This window comes from Quercus lobata, chromosome 9, assembly GCF_001633185.2.
Source record: "Quercus lobata isolate SW786 chromosome 9, ValleyOak3.0 Primary Assembly, whole genome shotgun sequence".
NCBI lineage: Eukaryota > Viridiplantae > Streptophyta > Magnoliopsida > Fagales > Fagaceae > Quercus > Quercus lobata.
The window spans coordinates 19,451,200-19,475,540 of record NC_044912.1 but is presented as its reverse complement, the minus strand read 5'-3'; the positions used below and the strand labels follow the sequence as shown (position 1 = coordinate 19,475,540).

The following is a 24,341-nucleotide window of genomic DNA, read 5'->3' as shown; positions in this document are numbered from 1 at the left end:
TCATGGCTGAAGATGTACCAGTATGGCGATAGCATCAGACACGCCATTGTTTTTCTCCACAAATCTGAAGATCCACAAATTGATTCCAAGCAATGTGCTTGTTAGCAATTCCTTAGGCACATACTGCACAAGAAAGAACAATTGCAATAGTTAAGCACATATATTTTCAAGGCCATATTTAAAGAACTTCATAATGAAAATCATCTATATATATACAAGACTTACAACATAGTTAAGCTTTATATTATACGGTTGCATGATCGCCATGAAAGAACGAACTTTAGGCATGGACACTTTGGCTGCTTGGATTGCTTTCTCTCTTCCTTTTGAAGAAGTGTCCGAAGGCTGTTTGTCATGCCTCGAGATGTTTATATTATCTAATTCGGTTAAGTCCACAATATCTTCCAAATTAACAATATTCTTGTTGGATGGATATTGAATCTCAGTGGCAGTCTTATCAAATATAATAATGTGGAAATTTGAATTTCTTTCATATCTGAAGACCAGAAGGTGCCCAACGGAAATAGAATAGAACTCAACAAAATCCTCCCAACCATCACAAAACCAAATGCTCCCCTTAGCTTTCAACAATCCCACTTTCCAAGTACCACCGCTAGGAACAATGAGTGTAGCTAAAGTGAAAAGCTCATCCCCAAAATCTAGCACAAACTTTGGAGGGATTCTTTGCAACCATCAAATTAAGTATTACTTCATATTACATTAAGTGAAATCAAGGAAACATGTGCTTCCATGAGGTAGATAAAAAGGGATTCAAATCATTAAAGTTGAAAAATGAATGAAGTTCACGCAATATGGAGTCATAAGTTCCAAAAAATCTTGTCCTGTAGTAAAATAAATCTGGAAAAGATAGAATTGGAGTAGTGTCTAGATTTCAAGAGCAATTTTTCATGACAGCTTGGAGGATATGTATGGTGTGACAGAAATCAAAGGGGTGTTTGAGCAAAGGAACAGGCCACAAAGTGATGTAGCCAGATCGAGAATCAAGTGACTATCTATTTTAATGAGTTTAAGACCAATTTTAATTTGACAGAGCAACTTTTAAGGATTTGGACTGTTCTTGCTAATGTGATTGAAAAGATAAAAGCACTGCACAGTTTTTGCTACTAGCTAGGAAGTTGGCTACGAAAATAAGGAGGGAGGCCAACAAATCAACTCATAAATTTGCTAGATACATATTCACAGTGCAATGAAAAGTTTGTATGTAGAGGAGGGCCAAAATGGTCAAACGGCCATAAAATCCTAACTATGTAGTTAGTAGTTTTGGTTCTTAAACTATATTTTTTACTAGCATCTCGAGTCTAAGAACTCAATTTAGGGTCCATAAATCGAGTTTTTGGGACTCGATTTTTATGGGTTGTTCACGTCTGATGTGGCACTTTTTCCAGGTGGCATCTACATGGAAATCGAGTATCTAAGACTCGATTTCTAACCCAAAAATAATATTATTAATGACCCAAAATGCAGAAACAGCAAAAAACGTGGAAAGAAAAAAAAGAAAGAAAGAGAAGAAGAAGAAGAAGAAGAAATGGAGATGCAGCTCAAGCTGACCCAGGCCGCGCAAGACCAGCAAGCCACCGCGCGACCCAGGTTGCAACGCGACCCAGGCCGCCACGCGACCCAGGTCATCGCGAGACCCAGGCCGCACGCGACCCAGGTCGGCGCGCGACCTGGTCGCACTACGCGACCGAGGTCGCGTTCTTTCTTCACGGATGAACATATATTTTCTATTGTTGTGGTTTTTTTTTCTGGTTGTCCTTGTGGTTTTTTTTTTTTTGTTTTCTTTTTAAATGTAAATCGAGTCTTAGAAACTCGATTCCATGTAGATGCCACATGGAAAAAGTGCCACAGACAACAACCCATGAAAATCGAGTCCCAATAACTCGATTTATAGACCCTAAATCGAGTCTCTTAGACTCGAAATGCTAGTAAAAAATATAGTTTGAAAACCAAAACTACTAACTACATAGTTAGGATTTTATGGCCATTTGGCCATTTTGGCCGTAAAGGAGGCCCCTGGCTATCTAATGGACCAACTAAATGAAGATGTAAAAGCACTTGAGTTTGAGGCAATAAAATATTAATCTATCTGTTTTTTAAATTAAAATTAAAAAAATGAAAAAAGAAAAATAATTTTTTTTAGAAACAAAGAAAAATCATTGTAAAGAGCAACATTAGCTACGATAAATTAAATTATAAACATTGTTCAGAATAATTTATTTAGGAAATTTAACAGGCTGAATTCCAATATTGTAAAAAAAAAAAAATTTATTTGATGTTTTCATTAATTATGCGAATTTGAAGGTTTTTTCAAGGATAGGTTAAATTATTATTAGGGTTTCTTGTGTTGAAACAACTTCGTCAAAAAAGCCTAACATTTTTTTTTTTTTAAAGATAATTCAGCAATTTCTTCCAAACCTCTAGAAGAAAGTAAAGCCCTTTGTCCCAAAAAAAAAAAAAAAAAAAAAAAAACAAAAAAAAATCTTTGACTAAGCCTCTGCAATATGTAGAGACACAACATGATCAACCACTTGGAAAAATAAAATCTACAACCCAATAAAATCTCAACAAGCCCAACCTGTAACACAACAAAGATGGATCTGTTGAAAAAAGCCTACAAATTTGAGGAACCCATTAAAAAAAAGGGCAAAAGCAAAACATACAAATATAACTATAGCACAACAAAGATGGATCTGATGACAAAAGCCAACAATTCGACGAACCAGAGCAAGAAGACATTCCACAGTGAAATTTAATATTTTACAAAATCACAAAGCAAATAATATGAATTCAACACCCTTTTATACAGCTAGTGGAAGCTAGGTACATTACCAGTTTCATGTTTTCAATGGTGGAGGGGAGGATGATCTTGAAGAAGTGTGAGGGTGATTGGCTAGTACTCGGGCGAGATGTACTTACTTTAGGTTCCATGAGAAAACAATGAGTCTAGCTAGCTCCTTGCTTATTTTTGTGTTTGTTGTGGTGGTCAAAATGGGTGACTCTAAATTCTAAAGCTCTATGTGATCAGATTTGAGTAAATGAGCTAGTGGAGTTCTATACAATACATACAGAGCTCAATCAGTAAAGGAGTGAGTGGAATAGTAATTCTATATATCTATTGCTCAGTAAAAATGAGTGTGTGTGTGTGAGCTCTAATAACGGTTCTATAGCTCTAGATTAGTGATGATGTAAAAAAGAGAAAATATGTGAATTACTTTGGTGTCACATGTTAGTGGCAGAACTTGCAAGAAAAAAGGACAAAGATGTTAGCTTTTTTTTTGAAAAGAGACTGAATTCTCATTAATAGGCAGAAACCGGATACACTAAGCAAACAAAACACACCAACAACAAACAGAACAGTAACAACATAGACCAAAACAAAGAACCTCGCCTAGATTGATCCCTCTAATTTAAGCAGATCAAACAAAAACCTGGGATCTCACTCCTCCAGACAGCTTTTTCTCTAGATTTTTTGGCATGTTGGGCAAGTTCATGGGCTATTTTGTTGCTGTTCCTGTCAATGTGTCTGACTTTTGCCTCTTGAAAGCTACTACAGGTCTGCACAATACCTTTAATAATGTGGCCAGCCACCCCCCTAACATCCATGGTTTCAACAGCTTGGATGGTTAGGAGGGAGTCACCTTCAACAATGATTTTCTCCAGGTCCAGTTCTTTCGCCAAAACTAAGCCTTGTTCGACTGCTATTGCTTCAGTTTCTTCAACAGAGTATCTTCCTGGAAGGGGCATAGACACAGCTGCTATCACTCTTCTGTTCCAATCTCTAATTAACAATCCCGCCCCGGATTGATCATTAGTCGAAGGAATGGCTCCATCCACATTAATAGTGTAGAAACCCACAGGTGGAGGTTCCCAATGTTGCTTCTTGATCACTTTGTGCTTTGCCTTCAAGTCATTTGCATCTTTGTAGTCTTCAGTCATACGAATTGCAGACGTCCAAATATGAGCTGTTGGTTCTCCCTTTTCCTCATAAATTACCTGGTTCCTATTTAGCCAAATCCTCCAAGCCACCCCAAAAAACTTCTCTAGATCCCTTTTGGTTCCTTGGTGCAGAATTTCAATAGCCATATCAGAAGCATCCCAATTGATATCCATCAAGCTAATGGGGCAGTCCACCCACATCTTCCACACACAACCAGCTATATCACATTTAAAAATGGCATGCTCAACAGATTCTATATCATCTTTACACAATGGGCATATAGGATCTACTTGTACTCCTCTTTTATTTAAATTCAGCATTGTAGGGATTGCATTCATACATAGCCTTCAGGCAAAAATTCTTACCTTTGCTGCTATATTTAAGTGCCACATCATTTTCCATAATGGAGCTCTCACATCTCCAACAGAAGATTCTCCCCTGCTATTTCCTTCAATTATTTTTCTAGCCACATAGTATGCACTTTTCACTGTGAAAGTTCCATTTTTATTTCCCACCCAAATTAATTGATCCTCCTGAGCATGATAGCTGATTGGTATGTTTAAGATTGTCTCAACTTCGAAAGGCAAGAAAATTCTTTCTAACTTGTCTCGTCTCCATCCCTTTGTGTCATGATCAATCAAAGCCGAAACCATTGGGAAATCGCCAAAGTCCTTTTGTGGGGAGATAACCTTGTAAGTGGTTGGGGTTGGTAGCCATTTATCATCCCATATATGAATTGTTTTCCCATTTCCCACTCTCCATCTAGTGCCTTGCTTTATCACTTCCAAGCTCTTATGTATACTCTTCCAAGCATAGGAGGGGCGGCTACCAATATTGGCGTTTAGCACATCACCATTTGGGAAATATTTTTCTTTGTACAGACGAGCCATTAAAGATGAAGGGTTGGATAACATTCTCCAACCTTGCTTTGCTAGCATGGTAAGGTTAAAGGCTTGAATATCTCTAAAGCCCATACCTCCTTCTAGCTTTGATTTGCACATTTTTGACCAACCCACCCAAGCCATTTTTGACTCATTATTCCGTTGCCCCCACCAGAAATTCCTCATCATCCCTTCAATGTCTTCACATAGACTCTTTGGGAGAAGAAAACATCCCATTGCATATGTGGGCACTGCTTGGACTACTGCCTTAATAAGAATTTCTCTTCCTCCAGTTGAAAGGAGTTTTTCTTTTCACCCCGACATTTTCTTTCCCACTCTCTCCTTTATCTCATTGAAAACTTGTTTCTTTGATCTTCCGATTAGCGATGGAAGGCCCAAATATTTCTTTGGTTGGGCATCTTGCATATCCCCCAAAACTTCCATGACTTCCTTCTTGGTTTCTTCATCAGTGTTTATGCTGAAAAAGACAGAGGATTTCTCTGTATTTAATTTCTGGCTTGCAGCATCTTCATACTTCTTAAGGATGGATTGAAGTTCCCTACTTTCCTGCCCATTTGCCTTACAATAAATCACACTATCATCCGCAAATAGCAAGTGTGTTATGGCTGGACATCCCCTGCATATGGATATACTCGAGAGTCTACTGCTTCTAGTTGCCTCCAAAATCAAGCCCGTGAGACCTTCTGCACAAAGAAGAAATAGATAAGGGGAAAGGGGATCCCCTTGGCGTAAACCCCTAGTTGGGATTATGTTACCATGGGTCTCCCCATTGATCAGAATAGAGTAAGAGACAGTAGAGATGCAATTCATCATAAGGCTAATCCATTTATTATTGAAACCCATTTTTACCATGATTTTTTCAATGAAAACCCATTCCACACGATCATAAGCCTTACTCATGTCAAGTTTTACAGGCATATAGCCCTCTTTATCGTCTCTTTTTTTCTTCAAGTAGTGCATAATTTCAAAGGCAACAAGAACATTATCAGTTATAAGTCGCCCCGGCACAAAGGCGCTTTGGTTTTCTGAAATGATGGAATCCAGGATTGGCTTTAGTCTATTAGCCAAGACTTTTGAAATGATTTTGTAAGTTACATTACAGAGGCTAATGGGTCTAAATTCACTCATCTTAGATGGATTGTTAGTTTTTGGGATAAGGACAATATTTGTTTTGTTTAGATCAGTTAGGGGTGCATTAGAATTGAGGATATTTAAAATAATATTACTCACATCTTCTCCTATAATATCCCAATATTTTTGGTAAAAGATAGCAGACATACCATCGGGGCCTGGTGCTTTTGTCGAGTGCAATTGACTGATGACTTGGATGATCTCTTCTTTCTGAAATTCTTTTGTCAACTGCTCATTCATCTCCTGAGTGATACATCTTTGCACTGTCTCAGCAACCTCCACAGCATTTGTTGGAAAGGATGTTGTGAACAATTCCGCAAAGCTAATTGTGAAAAAAAATTGTACAATAAATTTTAGTCCTATCATTACTTATTGCACATAAGTACGTAGGAATAGAAATAGGAATTAATACTCATTTGTATAGTTTCCCCAGTTTGTTCTATTCTGTCCCTATCTATGGATCCATTTGGATTGAACTTATTGTTGCTAAAATTGAAAACTGAAAACACTGTAACAAAATAATTTTTAAATGTGTGAATAGTATCGTGGAACCTATTTTTAATATTTTTTAGTGTGTGAACAGTGCTGTTACAGTGATAAACAGTGATAGAACAGTGATTTTTGTCTCTGTACAGTGTTACTGTCCATCTCTGCAATATCTACATACTATGTTTCACTACTGGTTAAACTCTCCCTTGCCTTTTTTGGGACGTGGCATAAGAGTAAAGCTGTAAAGAGATTAATATGTCTCTATCTAAAAATATTAAATTAAAACAGGAAAATATATATTTTTTCTTTTTTTATAAAGAGTAATTATGTTATAAATACATAAATTTCACTATTCCTTTCTAAAGAAAAAAAAAATCTTGATGAGGTAATAAATTGTGACTAATGGAACATGACTTTCACTAGAATAATTGTGGACATCATTTTAAAGTGGAGTATACTATATCTTAATCTTAGATAAAAGAAAGTTTATATAAGTTATTCTGAAATTAATAAATATTATATCGATATCATATATATTTGATACTTAAAAAATATCCTAAAAACTAGTATAAAGTTATTTAACATAATAAATGGTTGGATGGAGTTGGTGAAGAAAAAAACAATAAGAATAATGACTATTCTTACTGTTCTGGGTTTCTGACAAAGAGAGAAAGAGAGAATGGCAGAGAGATTAAGGAAAAAAAATAAATAGGAAAAGAATGAAGAGAGATATAGTGTGTGTTTGGATCCATTGAAGCTGCGTTTCACGTTTACGTTTCAGCTTTTTTTTTTTTTTTTTTTTTTTTTTTGGCGCGCTAAAACGCTACTGTTCATCACTGTTATGAACAGTAGCAGCAACTTTTGACCGTGAACAGTGTATATGTGTACTGTTCACGGACCCACAAATTAAATTTTTCAGCAACTTTTTCATTAAAAATGGGTCCCACAGTACTATTTACACATTTAAAAATTATTTTGCTACAGTGTTTTCAGTTTTCAATTTCAGCAAAATAAGTTCTATCCAAATAGACTTTAAATGGCTGAGAGATGATGGTGATGTGTCAAGGAAAAGGAGTTCTAATATAAGAATCGTGATTCTAAAAATAAAAAATGCAAAATGAGTAAGCCTTGGGGTAGTTCTATATAATAGGCAACCAATAACTTCAATTTGATTTAGTTTTTGGTTTCTCCCCATATGCGAATTTTCAACAGTTTACATTCCCAAAAGCTTTACATGATGGAAAAAAAGATAAAGGGAAAAAAAAGAAAGAAAAAAAAGAAAGTAAAAAGCTAAAAGCTAAAGCTGTACCCAAATCAGGGGCGGTCCAACATAATTTGGGGCCTAAGGCGAAAAATTTATGCGGGGCCTTTAATATGTAAATATTAATTAAACAAAATTATTTAATACTAATCAAATTAAGGTTAATTTGATACATTAAATACACAAATAATACCAACTAGACTAATGTTAATTTCATATAGAGAATTGAATATCATAGTTGAATTATAAATATTAATAAAAAGAAATAAAAATATATTGCGATTGAAAAAGATACTTTATTTTGGATATAAGACGATGCATAGTTAAATAAAGTTGTAATCTAATTTTTAATTTTATATTTTGATTTTAAGAGAGAGAGATAGATATTATTTGGTGTGTGACTTTGTAGGATATTAGTTTACAAAAATCAAAGTCTCAAACTATCAAGGGAGATTAATCTATAATTGATGATTTTACACATTTGCAACATCTTTTTGAAATATTTTAGGGTTTCAATTGAGTTAAGGTTCTATTAGTCTCGTAATTTAAGAGTCTTAATAGAAATGAAAAAGAAAAATGTGCTAATTAAAAGCACTATAAAATGTTCAAAATATAATGTGACATTGTCTCTCATTGATGAATTTCATCAATTTAACTAATGAATGTTTATATCACTTTTTTGTGATTAATAACATGACAATTTGTAAATCAATAGTAAAATTTGTAGTACCCTTAATATCACTAATTAAAAAAAAAATGTACAACCTTTAGAAAAAATATATATATAATTTTATAAAAATTTGGACCTTTAATTATGAAAAATTGGGCCTTTTTTTCTTAAGAAATTTTTTGTTTTTTGGTGGGCCTTAGGCCTGGGCCTAACTTGCCTAGGCCTTGAGCCGGCCTTGACCCAAATCACATTCAGTGGACAACTGAAGATTTAAAAAAGAAACAAGAAAAAAAGAGTAATGCTAACACAACAAAACATTCACTTTTATTTATATTCCCAAATTAATGTATCAAAACATTTTAAATTTAAGACTGTAGTGAGCCCATTGTTGTTGTACTCATACAATAATATCTTGAAGCTCATGCTGTGAAATTGGATATGTCGAAAGGTAGTTCTCCCATGCAAATCACCCACACATATCACTACACTCTTAAACAAAAAATCTATAAAATGACATCACCCTCACCTCACAAGTCATTTGATTTATCTTATTTAGTATTTTTTGGTTTCTAGAAAAGAGTGAAGAATTCAAGTTCTAAATTATTAGAATTAGTCAATATTGTTTTTTAAGAGAAAATATTTGGACATGTCATAACTTTAATATGACTGCAGGTAAGTGGTGGAGAAAAAAATATTTTTAAGTTTTTGAATTTAACCCAAGTGATCATTGTTTTAAATTATATATAGATTAGCAGAAACATTTTATTTAATTTTACTGATCAACTGTTAATGACTGTTTAATTTATAAATTAAATTATTTTGTTAAGTACACACCCTATTGAAAATTTCATCTTTTTAGGTGTAGTTTATCAAGTCTAATTTGTTTTGTCCTTATCAAAATAAGTTATACTAAACATACACTTGTCTTAAGGTGTTTGATAAATCAGTATACATATACTTATCATTTAAGCAGCCTAACACCACTTAAGCATGCTTTTGTTGGAATCCATCAATGTAGACAATTAGCTTCTTTGATAAAGAAAATAACAAAATTGGAAGAAAATATGGACAACATTTTTTATGCCAGAAGCATGCCTAGCAGGCTGTAAAATTGTATGGTAACAAAATTGAAGGTGCAGAGCCAGTTCTCCAAGACTAATTGCAAGTCATTTGAGGAAATTTGTCAGTTCATGTTAAATTTAATTGTGTTCAATGTAGTTAATTGAGTAGTAACAAACAGTCCACATAACTTAAATATAAATTCTTCAATTAATTTCATTTATGGCTGACTTAATCACCTATGCCATGTATATATACCACCGGAACCACGCACTGTCACAACCATAACCTTGAGTTCATTTATACTTAAAAAGAAAAAAGGAAAAAAAGAAAAAGAAAAAGATGGCAGCCTCTAATGGAAGCAACAAATTTATGTTTATTAGCCATTTTTTAATACTTCTTATTTTGGCACTTTTTTTTGTTCCCTCAGATGGCCTAAAGCTAAAGGTGAGCATGGAGGCTCTAAATGCAGGGTGGGGACTCGCAAAGAGTATATTCGAATTTGTAAAAAATCTCGTTTCTCCAGATAAAGATGGAAAGAAATGAGTACTTTGTACGATGGAATGGCAAGGGGGATCAAATAAGAAGATAGCATGTAGACACTCTCAATTTGATTAATTAGGTGTTCATAAGGATAAATTATCTTTATGACTTTTTTTTTTTTTTTATCATACTTATTTCTTCTTCTTTTTTCCCACAATAAACTTCATTAATAACCCTATTTTCTCTTTACCAATCTTGTTATATTTAGTATGAATAAAGTTACTGAAATTGTCCCTTTTATTTTATTTTTTATTTTGTTCATGCATTTTTTTTTAAAGGTGTTCAGACATGAGTCCTTAATTTATAAATAAGAAATTTTCTATCTCTCCCATATACATATATTATGGATTTTATTTTCATTATTATTTTTTTTTAAGAGAGGAGGCACATCATATCCACAACATGTGTCATAAGAGCCAGAGGGGTAGGTGCTATTAGGCTACAAGATCATTGACAGTCATTCTTTTAGTTTTTATGGATGGACAAAACTTATGTACCTGTTCCTTATGTTCCAATCTTAAGATTTTGATATGTGGTTACTTAACTTAAAGAATACACTTCTATTTAAAAAAAAAACCACATGACAGAATCTTAAGAGAGGAACCTAGTACCTAAATACTGTACCTAAGTCTTATCCTTTACGAATTGTGGATGAATAATGTTTTTCATCATGTACATAAGATAATTATTCATCCCTTAAGTCTCCTCTTCTTTTAGAATGTTCATGCCAATCAAACATGAGGTTATATTTATTATCGAATATATGATTTTATTATTTAATACTCTTGTTTAGTCAATTAATGTTAAAAAAACCCTAATATTTAATTTATAAGACCATAATATCTACTTTAAAATTAATGAGAAAAATAGTACATACTATTGTTGAAAAAACAAAAAAAACAAAAACTTTGGATCAAATGTAAAAATTATTGGGTTGAGATGGAGACATGCTACAATAATTGCCCTGTCCCATCTCAACCCAATGGGCTCCTAGGAGTGTTTTGTCCACATCACAGTAACATTTCAACCAATGGAATTGGCACATTAACAGGGTCGTTCTTATTCCTTCCCTATGCCTATAGCAGCTAGTTTCTGCAAAAAGCCAAAACAGGTGGATATGAGGCATGCCAAATGCTTAGGGAAAAAAAGAAAAAAAATAGAGAATAGACTATAGACTTGTGAGCGAGTTGCTTCTTGTGTTACCAACTCACATTTACTTCTTGAGTTTGTATAAGGTGTTTTGTCATGGAATTGCAAAGGGTTAAAAAAAATAATAATAATAAAAAATAAAAAATAAAACCTCCAAATTAAAGAGCTGTTCCTACTTCCTATTAAGGTGTAGAAAGCTGTTCAACATAGGAGAATCAGTATCAATAAATTGTGGAAAGTAAGGTCTTGCAGCTAATTTTCAAGGGGATCAAAATTTTTACCAAGAAAGCGTTAGCTACATATTAAATTTTATTTAACATGTTTGAATGTTGTGAACTTGTGAGACAATAAACTTCCTACTCCTAGTGACAGCAAAAGAATACTTTTTTCTTTTGTTTTCTCCATTTTGTTTATTATTATTTTTGTAATTTTTGGCAGCCAAAATTTATAATTAAATATTATCCTCACTTTTCGCCCAAGTCTTTTACCATTATGGTCTTCAACGAGGTGGGAACCGAAATGACTTGTATTATTTTCACACACACACACACACAAAAAAAAAAAAAAAAAAAAACTTATCATACATTCTAACCTTTTGTTTCATATACTACTTCTTTTGATATAAATAAAAGAACAAAAAAAAAAAAAAAAATACAAAAATTCTTAAGTTTATAGTTCGGTAATCAATTCTAATAGTTTACAAGTCTAATAATTCTATAAAAGAGTAAAATAAAACGCATATACATGTTATAAAACATCAAATAAAGTTAAAATTGTTATAAATTAAGAGTGATTTTGAATTAACTTTTTGTTGAAAAGTTGGCAAAATTATAGTTATACTTAATGTAAGGGCGGGCTTTGGTTCTTGGATTTAAAAGATGAATGAATTAAGACCCAAAGAGCTCAATACAATAAATTTGTAGAGAGTTGGCTAAAAGGTTAGGTTTCAACGAAATGGACAACGACCTCAATGGGCTACATATGATAAGAGAGCAAGGAACAACAGTAAATAGACGAATGCGGTACACAGAAATTCTTTCTCGGCAATGTCCGAGGAGAGTAGTCCTTAAATGTATTTCTTTTAAATTTGATTACAATTGCTGTTCTTAATGCTATAGTGTTTTTTGTATAGATTTTCTACCCCCTCTCCCTGGAGGGTCTCCTACATTATATAGTTATTTTTAGATGATCTTGGTCCTCCATTTGTTGATCGTCTAGGCCACTACTTGGGTGCTTGTCCCATCAGACACATTCCCAAGCCCTTGGTGAGTTGGGCTAGTAAATGTGGCACTGTTTAGAGGTCTTCTCCACATAAATGCAACCAGGAGGTTTGGTGATATATATTGAATGTGGTGGTAGCCATCATTCCTTCAGTCATGTTAGGGTTAGCCTCCTCCCCGAAACTCCTTCTCTACTGTATGACCTTCTTTGGTAATGTGTTACTGACATGGCTTTACTATCCAAGCGTGTGGCCTCCTCAGCACAATAGTGGGCTCCTCGGACATGGATACAACATGTGACGCAGGTACTTTATTTAAATTTTTGCACCCCACACTTAAGATTATTATTTTTTTTTTTTATCCTTACATAACAAATAAGTTAAAAATTTAAAAGAAAAAAAACTAAGATAAATTACCATTTTGGTCCCCACATTTTCCGTGTGTTTCAAAATGTTCCCTAACGTTTTGAATGTGTCAATTTAATTCTCAACATTTTGATATTATGTCAAAAATCAAAATAGTCAATATGAAAAAAGATGACGTGACTAACAGTGATATTAAGATATTATTTTTTACTACCTAAATTGCCACTAGGCTACCACACGTCATTAATTTAAAAATATAATAACATAAAATATTTGAAATTAGTTTATTTTAGAAATTATCTTTTTTGTTCCTTTGCCTTCTTGGGAACCAAACGGGGTTTAAAAAACAAGATTCAAAATACAATAACATGGCTGTTTTCTCTTTAATTCGACTTCTTTAATTTTAGTGTTGAAAGAGGAATTTAATATTTGTTGAAGAATTAATTTACATTCTTTGTCATCCAAATACTAAAATAGAAATTAAAGCTTTGTATATAGGCAGGACTAACAAGGTTTGGTAATTTCATACGAAGTGGAAGAATTGACTTATAAGGTTTGGTAAATTTCATCCGAAGCAGTGGAACTGGCCTAATGTAGTCTGTTAACATCAGGAATAATGTGAATCATGTGATAGTTCATTTAACTTTTAAGGATAAAATACGCAACTCTGGAGTATGTGTTTGGGATTTGTGGAAATGTGATAGTTTGTGAGTTTGGCTTATGTTGATGGAATGTGTTTGTGAGGACTTATGATTATGTATCGTTTTCCTCAAAAAAAAAAAAAGGAAAAAAAAGGAAAAAAAAGATTATTTATAGTAAGTCGTAATGATTATGAGATTTTGTCAATATCATTTGTGATTCTTGTGAATATAATTTGTATTATTAATAACGTACAGATCTTGATTGATATAGATATAGATATGGAGTACATGTGGGTTACAATTAATTTAACTAGTAACGTTTCTTGTTGTCGAATAAGCAATTGAATTTGAATATTATTTGAGATTAAATTCAATAAGGACGGGATGTAAAAATTTTGATTTACATCAACTAATAAGGACATGTCACATCAGATTTTTAATTAAAATCAATATATCTTAATACATCTAATAACATTTAAAAAAAAAAAAAAAAACCTATTTCACATTTCTCCATCTCCTTCGTTGAGCTTCACCTCAATTACCTTCCCACCGACCTTGAGCTTCACCTCGATTGACAGAAGAACAATTTTAGTTTGTTGCCTCGGTCCCACAAGATGGAATTGATTGACCCAAGAACTATTTTGATTGTTACTCTTTTCTTTCAGACTTTGTTGTTTTCTGAAATGATTTCTATTTCTCTTTGGATATAAATCAAAGAAAAGAATAAAAATTAAGAAAGTGTGGTTGACAGCTGTGAGATTGCAGATGGATTTGATGATTTTCGGCTATCTAGATGACGCAGGAATGAAGCCATTGCTCAAGGTTCTATACAAAAGCAATGGAATTGGGTTTTTTTTTTTTTTTTTTTTTGAGATAATATTAGGTATATTAAAATGTATTGATTTTACCATGAGTTTAAGTAAAAGTCTAATGTTGCATGTTCTTATTGGCTGGTGTAAACTGAATGATTTACACCCTGTCCTTAATGAATTTAATTTCATAATATTTTGGTTTGATGATAAGAATAATTATTGTATAATAAAAATCTATATATTTAATGAATATTATTTTGTTTGATGCACTCTGTTAAGCCCAAATTTCAACAAATTAACCTGGCCCCAACTCGGTAAAAGTTAAAACTAGGGTTGTTCAAACACCCGGTAAACTTGACTAACTTGGCCCAACCCTCAATCCAATGTTATAATGATCCAAGAAACTTTAAAATAATGTTTTGGATGAAATAGATAAAGTAACTTGGGCCAACCCGGTAAACTTGACTAAGTTGGCTCTTGATGCAATATATAAAGTCTTTATAGGAGGATAGAGTGCACTAAAATAAAGGTCCAGATTAGGTCTAGTATCCAGTGTTTAGTGACACTGGACCTGCTGGGATTGTGACATTTTTCTATTTTTAGACGTGTTATCATCTGATCGGGTCCAATGCACTGGAAGCATTAGACCCAAACCTTCCCCATAAAATAATGTTTTAAATAAGTAATACTATTTTCACAACATATTTTAGGTAGTAAAATATATTGGTTGTATCTATCAATAATAGTCTGCCACCAAGAATTTGTTGTATGCCTAATATTTCTCTTTTTTTCATTTGGTGCTGCGCCTATAGTATAGATCACCTTGGCTTAAATCCATCGAACCCTTCTATATCTGCTTACAGAAATGTCAAAAATTCTGCAAAAATCTCACATGAAAATGCTTCTTGTGGATGAAATTATTCTTTAGAAAATCTTATATTTTGAGGAAATATATTCTGAGTTCATAAAATTTTTGGCTAAGATTTGTATTAGTATGTAGTGTTTTTTTTTTTTTTTTTTTGGTTGTTGAGGAAAGTATGTAGTTAATATATCTGAGTTCATGCATACACTAGCAGCTAGCTAACCTTCCCAGATAAACTGTTTAAAGATTTTCATAAAAAAATACTGGTTGCTATGACAGTATACCAGTACTTTCGAAAGCAAAGTTAAAGAGAATGTTCCTAGTACCTAGCTAGTAAATAGTACTGCACTAGCAAGTTGTAGCAACCATATATACCAAACTAATAAGTATAACAAAAGATATGTGGAATAGAATGCACATCACAAGGGTGGATGTTTGGAAGGAAAGGACATATATAATAGTATCACATAATGGACTTGACTCAGGAGGTGCATGATGTTATCTTCCTTCTCTCTCAAACAACAACTAATAAAAATAATGACCTTAATTATTCAGTCACGTCCTGTCACCACCAAGTGCTTTTCTTGTGATGCGTAAGGCTATCCTTTGACTTTGCATGAGGACTCTCTCTCTCTTAGTTAGAAGGAAGGAAAGATTAATGCTAAGGATACAATATTTTTTTCATAATTGTTGTAATTGGAGTAATATGACTAATATCACTTTTATCTGGGTTTATTATTGACAATTTGACACTAATTTTGCTTTTATTACCAAGTAATTATAACATATAAGTGATATATGTGGACATCTTTAGAAATATTGTACCTCTAACATAACCCGGGAAGGAAATGCAGGTCCACATTAAGTCATAAAGTAGCAACAAGGACTGTTCACTAGCCTTTTTTTCCTTGGATTCCATACGTTAATCAAGTCTCTCTCGAACATGGCTAATGAGTACGTTGTCTAGAACATTCATTGCTTAAAAGGGACTTTCAATAAGCTTGACTTCACCACAAGTAAACGACCTATCCATTTAATAAATGTTCTGACATTTCTAATCCCTATGAATCACTGGAAAGCTCTCGTTTCTATATTGCCACAAGTACCAGCTAGGTCCAAGATTGTTTTCTAAACCATACCCAACGAATCCGTGAAATATTTTAGTTCAACACTCATTGTCGTTTATCCTTTGTGCTCTTACATTTGCATTCCCTACCTGCAATGGCTCAAACTACTTGGCATGCATGCAGGTACTTGTTTCAATACTGGAAGTAAAATATTTCAGTTTTTCTTTTGCTTATAACTAGCAATAGCAGTGAAGTTTGGGACTTGGAAGTCTTCAGGTTCCATAAGGATGCTGTGTTTTTTAGGTCACCAATTTGTTTCAATTTTTGACTCGTTATCTTCGTGATGACAATAAGAAAAGAATGGTACACAGTTTGTTGAATTCTCTTTTTATTCTCTATTTTTAATTTTCTCTCCTTTGTTTTCTGTGTATGGTACTTCGCATCAGCAAAAAGAGCTTATTTCTTTACATGAGCTCCTAGAAGTTCCATTTCTTTTTGGTCTAATGCATCTTTTTGTTTTTGCAACTAGTTAAATACTGATGAAGGTAAGAGGACTAAAATGAATTTTTGAAGGAATGGATTTCTTTGGCTTTTTATTAAAAAATAATAATAATAACAAAAAGTATATTGCCTTTGAAATCTTTAACATCGTTAGGATAACACAAATAAAAATCACCAATCCTTACTGTATTCTATTCTATGTTTCACCAATCATAGTTTATTACTTTTTTTTTTTTTTCATATAAAAAAACCAAAAAAATAAAATCAAACACATTACGCAACTCATTGTAATTTGTGAAGTATAAAGTGAAATGCTTTTACTGGGATAGATAACTTTTGTTTGGACGATGCAGTCTCTTCGATATGTGGTTGTGATTGTTTTTTAGCCAAGAATATTCTTTTAGTCATGGCCATTTTTACGGGTTCTCTGTCTTGTGGCAGTCAAATATCCTCCACATAATTCAGCTCTTGATAATGATTACGTGAATAACATGCCCGGAATCAAGGTATTAGAGTACACATCAATTAGAGGCTTAGAGTTGTTCCGTGCTAGATATTACAATTTACATTTTACAAGCTTTCATCGTGGCAGGAAAGAAAGCAACAAAAAGCTATCTTCTTTTATTGCCAAACTTTATTAGCATATTCTAGATGACCACTTGCTTGCCTTCTACACCTATAAAGAATAGAATGCACATGTGAGTTTGCAAAACTTTGCAGCAAAGCATTTCGTTATCATTATTATTATTTTCTTGTCATGATACATATGGCTAGTAAAGGTGCATGTTTAACTTCTTACTTTTTTTTTTTTTTTTAAATTTTTAGTTGTAAAATATTCACGTTTGGGTAGTGTAATTAGTTGAATAGTAACGTTTTGTATGGAATATAATGACATGAGTGAATAGTTAATATAACATATAAAATCGGGTCAAAACTCACAAGTTTAAACTTTTAGCTTAAGTCGTATTCTTATATATTATATTAACATCTCAATTGGAGTTTCTTTAAGATGTTCTCTCCTCAATAAGTGGCATTAGAGTAACCAATCAATTAGCCAAGCTTTTAATTTTAGAGTAACTGGTAATTAATTCAAAATTCACATAGGATACAAACAAAAAAAAGGAAACTTTGGAGTCCGTAGTTTTTAATTTGGAGTTGTAAGGATAGTTGTAATAATTCAAATTTCAAAGGATTTTGCGATGGGGCATAGGATATTAAGCATCACATGCTTTGGTTCCTTAGGCTTACTTTTGCTATCAAAGGGAACATACAAACAATCTATTGAAGAAAAGAAAGAAAGATGGAAATAAGGAAACAATCTATTGAAGCATAATCATAGGAACTCAATAAACTACAAAAAGATATATCTTATTTATTCTAAAACTAATTCATGAAGTTGAACATACAAACACAACTGTGATCGACCACCTGGCTGACTCCATAAACAGCACATGTACGCTGTAAGTCCTTAAGCTACACAATAAAGCCCTTAATTTGTACTTATAAAAAGAAATAACAAAGCTCACTACACACAAACCATGCTCCATCTATTACACTCAGCTAGCTTCATAGTACCCTCCAAGGATATATCTTCATCATACAAAGAAATATAATTTTTTTTCACTAACTATTTGGTAGTATTAACTTAATACTAGCTAGTAGGAGAGCCAGAAGCTCACCAACTGTTAAAGTTACACTGTCTTAGTTCATTATGTACAGAAATTTGAAACATTACTTCCCTTTTTTTTTTCTTCTTCTTTTCAAACTCAATATTCTATGATCAGCATGGTAGATGTCACTTCCACAACTCAGTTTGGCCACTAGAGCTTGACATAGACACACTTTCTGGCACCATTTCTTGCTTATCCATACGTCTGACAAATACATTGGTGCTGTTTGATGTGTGATAGATGTTGTTGGTACCAGTTGAGTAGCTATTTTGCTTGGATGCATCCTCATGGCTTAGTTGAGAAGCAACAAATTTGTCAAGCACTCTCCAATCTGTAACTTGATCCACTGCTTGCCCATTGCAATTATTGTTAGCATAAGCCACATAAAAGTTTTGTTCATGGGGTTGATGTTGAATTTGTTCCTCTTGTGAGATTGATGAGGATTGCAAAGTGGTGGCATGGTTGATGTCTATAACATATGGGGCTAAGGAATTGGAGCTTATAGTGGGAGCTGATTGGAGCAACTTTGGGCTCTCTAAGAGTGGGAGCTGAAGGAAGTGGTCATGTGGAGCATGGTATGGTACCAAATCTAGCTCTTTCTTGCAATAAGGGAGCTGGTACACCAAATTAGACTGGGAATTATGCTTAGGTGAGTCTAAATCAGGCATGAATGAGACTTGATCATCGTACCAACAGGGTGATCCCTGCTCGTTTACTTTACGCACTGTTGCTATCCTTTTCTTGAATACCCTGCAGACCACCCAACCTTCCTCCTGCTGATCAGTTGCACAAAAAGATTACATGAGTAATTTTGCTGCAATATATACTTTCCTTTCCGATGATGAACACCATTACATAGGTTAAACCAAAAGAAAGTAGTACTCATTTCGTTACCCAAAAGGCAAACTGAAAATGAACAATATAGTTTGCTGTTTTTCTCTCAAAATCTGTTAGGACATTAGGATTCCAAATAACAACCTAATTTTTGCTTTAAAAGAGTGAAGAGAGAGATTCAAACCCTGATTCTTGTCGTAGTAAGAACTGTATGATACCATGCACTTAATTACAATACTCTTAGATAGTATCTAATACCCCTATAAATATGCCAATGTTGCATATTATATTAAAACATAGTAAAGTGTTAAAATACATTGAAGAGATGAAAAAAATTCAATTTCTGGGGGTTGCGATCAATTCGTAGAAAGATTGGTTCATAATATGTTCAAGATTTTCCTTTCTAGTTCTTATGGGGAAGATTGAAAGTTAGTAGAGAGCACTTATACTGCATTTGAGCTCCTGCTTATATATATATGCACCAATATTCCAAACAACTGAACATGAAATAATGTTTCTGAGATAATTAAGTAGTCTAAAGTACTAAAAGGTCTGTAGTCTATAATTCAGATGGATATAGACAGCCTAATGAATTTTTAAGTTATATTGCAATTCTTACAAGTTCTGAAACTAAGAAGTTGGCTGACATTCATAAGAGGGAGCATAAATTAAAAGACCAAAACTATGCATGAGGACAGGTAGTTTACGTTGAGTTTTCTACGTAATACAAAGGAAAACATATTTTTAAAAGGTACATGAGCATTTGAAGTTAATGAAAGTTAGGAAATTTAATTAAACTCCTAGGGTTTTGTTGTACTTGCCTGTGGAGTCCCATTTTCTTCAGTTTCAAGCCGGTATTCATGCATAATCCAGTCTGATTTTTGTCCATTTGGAGCTCGACCTTTGTAAAAGACTAAGGTCTTCCTCATTCCAATTAAGTCATGCTTAGAGTATATAGCTTTGTCTCTTCCTGTTGCTTTCCAAAACCCCGCTGTTGTGGCTCTATTTGTGCGAGTTCCTGTTGGATACTTCTTATCTTTATGGCTAAAAAAGTACCACTCATTTTGCTCTTCTGTTCCTATCCTGCATAGCTCTTTCCAAATTTTGCAAGAATGTACAAAAATAACCAGATTTATTTGATTGTCTAATTTCATAAAAAATAATTTGGAAATTGAAAATTTTATGAAATCAGTACTATATACCTTGAAGATCCCAAGGCTCAATTTTGTAGAGGTCAACATCTTTAATGACATCTAGGTCAATCCTTCGTGAAGAAATTTTTTTCCTAAGGTAATAATCAACTAGTTCTTCATCTGTTGGATGAAACCGAAAACCGGGTGGAACATGAGAAAAAGTATTCATATTCTCCCCACTTGAGTCTTGAGTCCTGCACTGCATAAATTAAGCATACTCATAAGCATGTTCCTTTCATTCCAAATTTATCAATTATAGAAGGTTGAATATTAATTGGATGCAATCAAGTTCATTTGATTTCAGGCATCTCCTTTACCCAAAGATACATTACACATTACTTTTGACAATGACTTTTAGGTTGAATTACTTCTTTTTTTGTGTGTTTTTAATGGAGATACTCAATATTGATACCCTTCACTACCACTTAAAATGTGTACAAAAAAAATGATACATTACTTTTGAGTATAACAATAAGGAGTAATTTCCTCTATCTCATTAGGTACATCAACACAAAGCAAAGTATTAAATGACCACAAAAAAGGTAATATCACATTGAAGGATGTGAGTTCAAGAAAGATTATGCATAGGCTACTGTTGTAAGAGTTATTGAAGTGGTTGTTCAATCTTTTCATTCTTCAGTTGGTACTGATACCGATGGACTTAGATATTACTAGATGTATTATTGACTCTCATTGTAGAGCTTATTTTCCAGGAAAGGAAAAACAAAATTAAAGAGATGGTAAAAATGAAAAAAAAAAACCCTAAGTAATGCATGAGATGTACTAACATTGTAGCCCTTTCACATGGTGGTAAAATCAGTATAGTACAATGTGTATCATTACCCCAATAAAAGTCTTCTTCCTTGAACAAAGTGTGTAACACATGATTTTTTCTAAAGGAACGAAATTATTGACTAAATTTCACAAATTGGAATCTTGTTTATTATCTTGTCACCATCATTAGTTGATATTCAAACTTACATTTCAAGATAATATCCTGAAAAGCCTTGAAGGAATACTACATGTTTTTATCATCATAAGTATGTCGTATCAAATGCATAAGTTTCTTCTAAAGATTTAGATAGAAATTCTACATTGACTAATTCTTGTCTCCAATGTCAATTATCATAATTCTTCTGAAAGGAGCTAAAGAAATTTGATTATCAGCCAATTTGCAGTGGCATAAAACATGCCACAACTACTTTCAGTTAATAGATTTTTGAACTTTTGGTGATAACTTATATCAGATACAAGATGCATGAGAGTCCATTTATTGAATAATAAAAAGCAAAACCAATCTAAAAAGGACTGTCATGAATATGTTGAGCACATTGAGTCCTTCTTCATGGGAAGACTATATAAACAAAGTGCATAGATTATTGTATGGGCAGCATGACAATAAAATCAAAACAGATATGACAAAATTGTTGAATTAAATTTGCTAATCATCCATATTATCAGAATTGCCACTAAGGGTTATGGAAAAATTTGAATTATTTTCATAGTCGCTTCCAAGGGATAGATCTAAGAAAAAAAAGGCAGAAAAATACAGAAGGACAATTCCTAAATTATCCAAATTGCTCATATTCACTTCTTCAAATGAATGGGGTAACGAGGTATAGAATGTTATGTTTCACCCAATATTCAAATCAAGGGAATAAATTAAATGACAATATCTCATACACAATGGTTGGAATTCTGAATTTAGCATGACATCAAAATGGTAGTTCATAAAGGTTCATTATCAAAAGAGAACTAATTAAGCCTAAAAATATAACAAGACATATTCAAGTAAAGTACTAGCAAGCATAGTAAACTTGTGTTCCGTTTTACTTTACCAGGTTATTTATAAGACAAGTATATTTAATATTCTACTTTTACAATTGACATAAAGTATAAATATCCATGAGGCATCTGATGCAGTGCAAATCAATCACAATAGAAGGCAGATACACAAAATAATTTTTTATTGCATCTTATAATGTTTTGTAACATCATATGCAAAAAATATTTTTAATGAAGCTATGATTATAAAATCCAACTTATTCTCTTTTTTGCATAATCATATAATTTGATTGATTGTATACGAGCCTTTGTCACCAAGTAGGAATTCTCGCATTTAAAGCTAGACCCAATCCATTAAAAGTCCTTTATCATTAATTTATCAATAGATATTGACAATATGAGCAATAATATTTTCTATATATATATATATATATATATATATATGATGAAGTAAGACTCCCAAACAAAATAAAATTATACTGATATAGACTGGAACTTGGAGTTAATATTTTGTCCATAAGATCTCTAATAGTCATTTTCAGCATGAGGAAAAATAGGGGAATAAGAATGATCTCTAAAAGACATTTGACTAAATGAAGGAAGAAGGGAATATTATTTCCCATGTAATAATGAAAAAGTGGCATGTAATTATTAACTATCAACTATAGCTGAATGATCTTAAAAAAAAAAAAAAAAAAAAAAAAAAAACTCTTTTGACCTTCCTTTGTCATGAATCATCCATAGCTTCCAATCTTCTCTTTACTACTACGTTAATAAAAAGATAATTTCTTGATGGAAAACATAATACATAGATCAACATGAAATTTCATATTGTGTGTGTGTGAAACATTTATCTGATTAATTGACTAAGCATGTGATATGTTGGGAAACTCATCATAGATGTTTCTAAGACCATAGACATTTCTAGCATTAGAATGAAAATACAAAGTGACATCCAATTATGAGGGTCACTCATTGTTGTTCCCACCACAATGGCTGGAGTGCAATGAAGAAAAAAGAAAATACAGACCAAAGAGAAGGAAAATATGAATAGGAGATAAGAAGCGTATATGACGAAAGAAGAGAATGCTTTTGATATTATTTCTTTGTTTAACAAATCAATAGCTATGTGGTAGTAGAAGAGAATTCTCCTTGACATTTTAGATCTGCAAGTCAAGATTCCTGATCCAAATACGTGCTGTCCAACCTCATACACATTCAAGTCTCACACACAAACAAATTATACCCCATAAAATGTAAAACATCAAAACGAATAAGAAGAAGAAAAGAGAGCTCACAGATCAAGCAAGAATAATGGTCTCCAGCTCTTGTTGTAACCCACAGATCTGAGGTGACTAAGTGGCTGAGTCAATCTTTCACCAACAACCAAGAAAACCCTTTTTTCTCCAAAAGTAGATTGAGATTTATGATCTGGGTATTCTCTCTCAACTTCACTAGAGGAAGCTCCTCCTAGCTAGAGAGCTAGAGCTAGATCAGACAAGAAACAAAGACAACAAAAATACAAAAGAGTTGTATTTTTTAAGTACTTCCTCGGGAATTGAACCCCCAACTGTTTTTGTACCAAAAATCTGACTCAAGGCTGTCGTGTTTTCTATGACCAAATCCCGAGGCACATCAAAATAAGGAAAGGCTGAGGAATGGAAGAATATTTATAAAACAAGTAGGGTTAAATAAGAGGCAAAAAAAACAAAAACAGAAACAAAACAAAAAAAGAAACCCTAATGACAAAAAAACTGGAAAAAAAAAATAAGGATTATCTTATAGCTATAGCTTGTTTAATTTCTATATCATTGTCTCTCATTATCGAGATAAGCTGAATTAGTGGGAAAGCTTTTTGGGCGGGAAAAAAGGTGGCGCAAAAATTGGCTGAAGGGAGAGAGAGCTAAGGAATGAAGGAACGCTCTCTCTTCTGCCACCTCTACCCGCAACTGATAGAGACCCAACCGAGAGTTACAGGAGAAATATCGATATGTTTCCCTTTCAAGCCTCTCTCTCTTGTGCTGTGTGAAACATATATGTGAAAGAGGAAACTTCTTTCGTGTCTGTGCTTAGTGTCATATATATTGTTCAGAAAGAAAACAAACGGAGAAGTAAGAAGGACCTAAACGGCACAGACCAATCAGCAATATTAAAAGGACTCCAGAAAGACCCCAAAAGGAGAGAATAAAATAGAAGGATATTGGTGGTGACGTAATGAAGCAGCCACCA

The 24,341-nt window shown here is 33.1% G+C and overlaps 2 protein-coding genes across 4 annotated transcripts; both read right to left on the bottom strand.

The window, feature by feature from the left end:
* Positions 1–5,076, bottom strand: LOC115961345. The gene is made up of 4 exons (XM_031080342.1): positions 4,324–5,076; positions 3,450–4,158; positions 226–659; positions 1–123 (listed from the first exon to the last, which is right to left on the bottom strand). Exons 1-4 carry the CDS (start codon positions 5,074–5,076, stop codon positions 1–3), a joined length of 2,019 nt encoding a protein of 672 aa, XP_030936202.1.
* Positions 5,077–17,979: 12,903 nt separating this feature from the next.
* LOC115959355 (NAC domain-containing protein 7-like) lies at positions 17,980–23,574 on the bottom strand. Of its 3 annotated transcripts, none has more exons than XM_031077713.1 (4): positions 23,411–23,574; positions 20,337–20,521; positions 19,956–20,227; positions 17,980–19,076 (listed from the first exon to the last, which is right to left on the bottom strand). In XM_031077713.1, the coding sequence occupies exons 2-4, from the start codon at positions 20,494–20,496 to the stop codon at positions 18,426–18,428; spliced, it is 1,083 nt and encodes a 360-aa protein (XP_030933573.1). In that variant the 5' UTR covers positions 20,497–20,521; positions 23,411–23,574; the 3' UTR covers positions 17,980–18,425. The 3 variants fall into 3 exon arrangements, with proteins under 3 accessions (XP_030933573.1, XP_030933571.1, XP_030933572.1); XM_031077711.1 differs by having other exon boundaries at positions 20,337–20,526; positions 23,411–23,498; XM_031077712.1 differs by having other exon boundaries at positions 17,980–19,073; positions 20,337–20,526; positions 23,411–23,498.
* Positions 23,575–24,341: the final 767 nt, after the last annotated feature.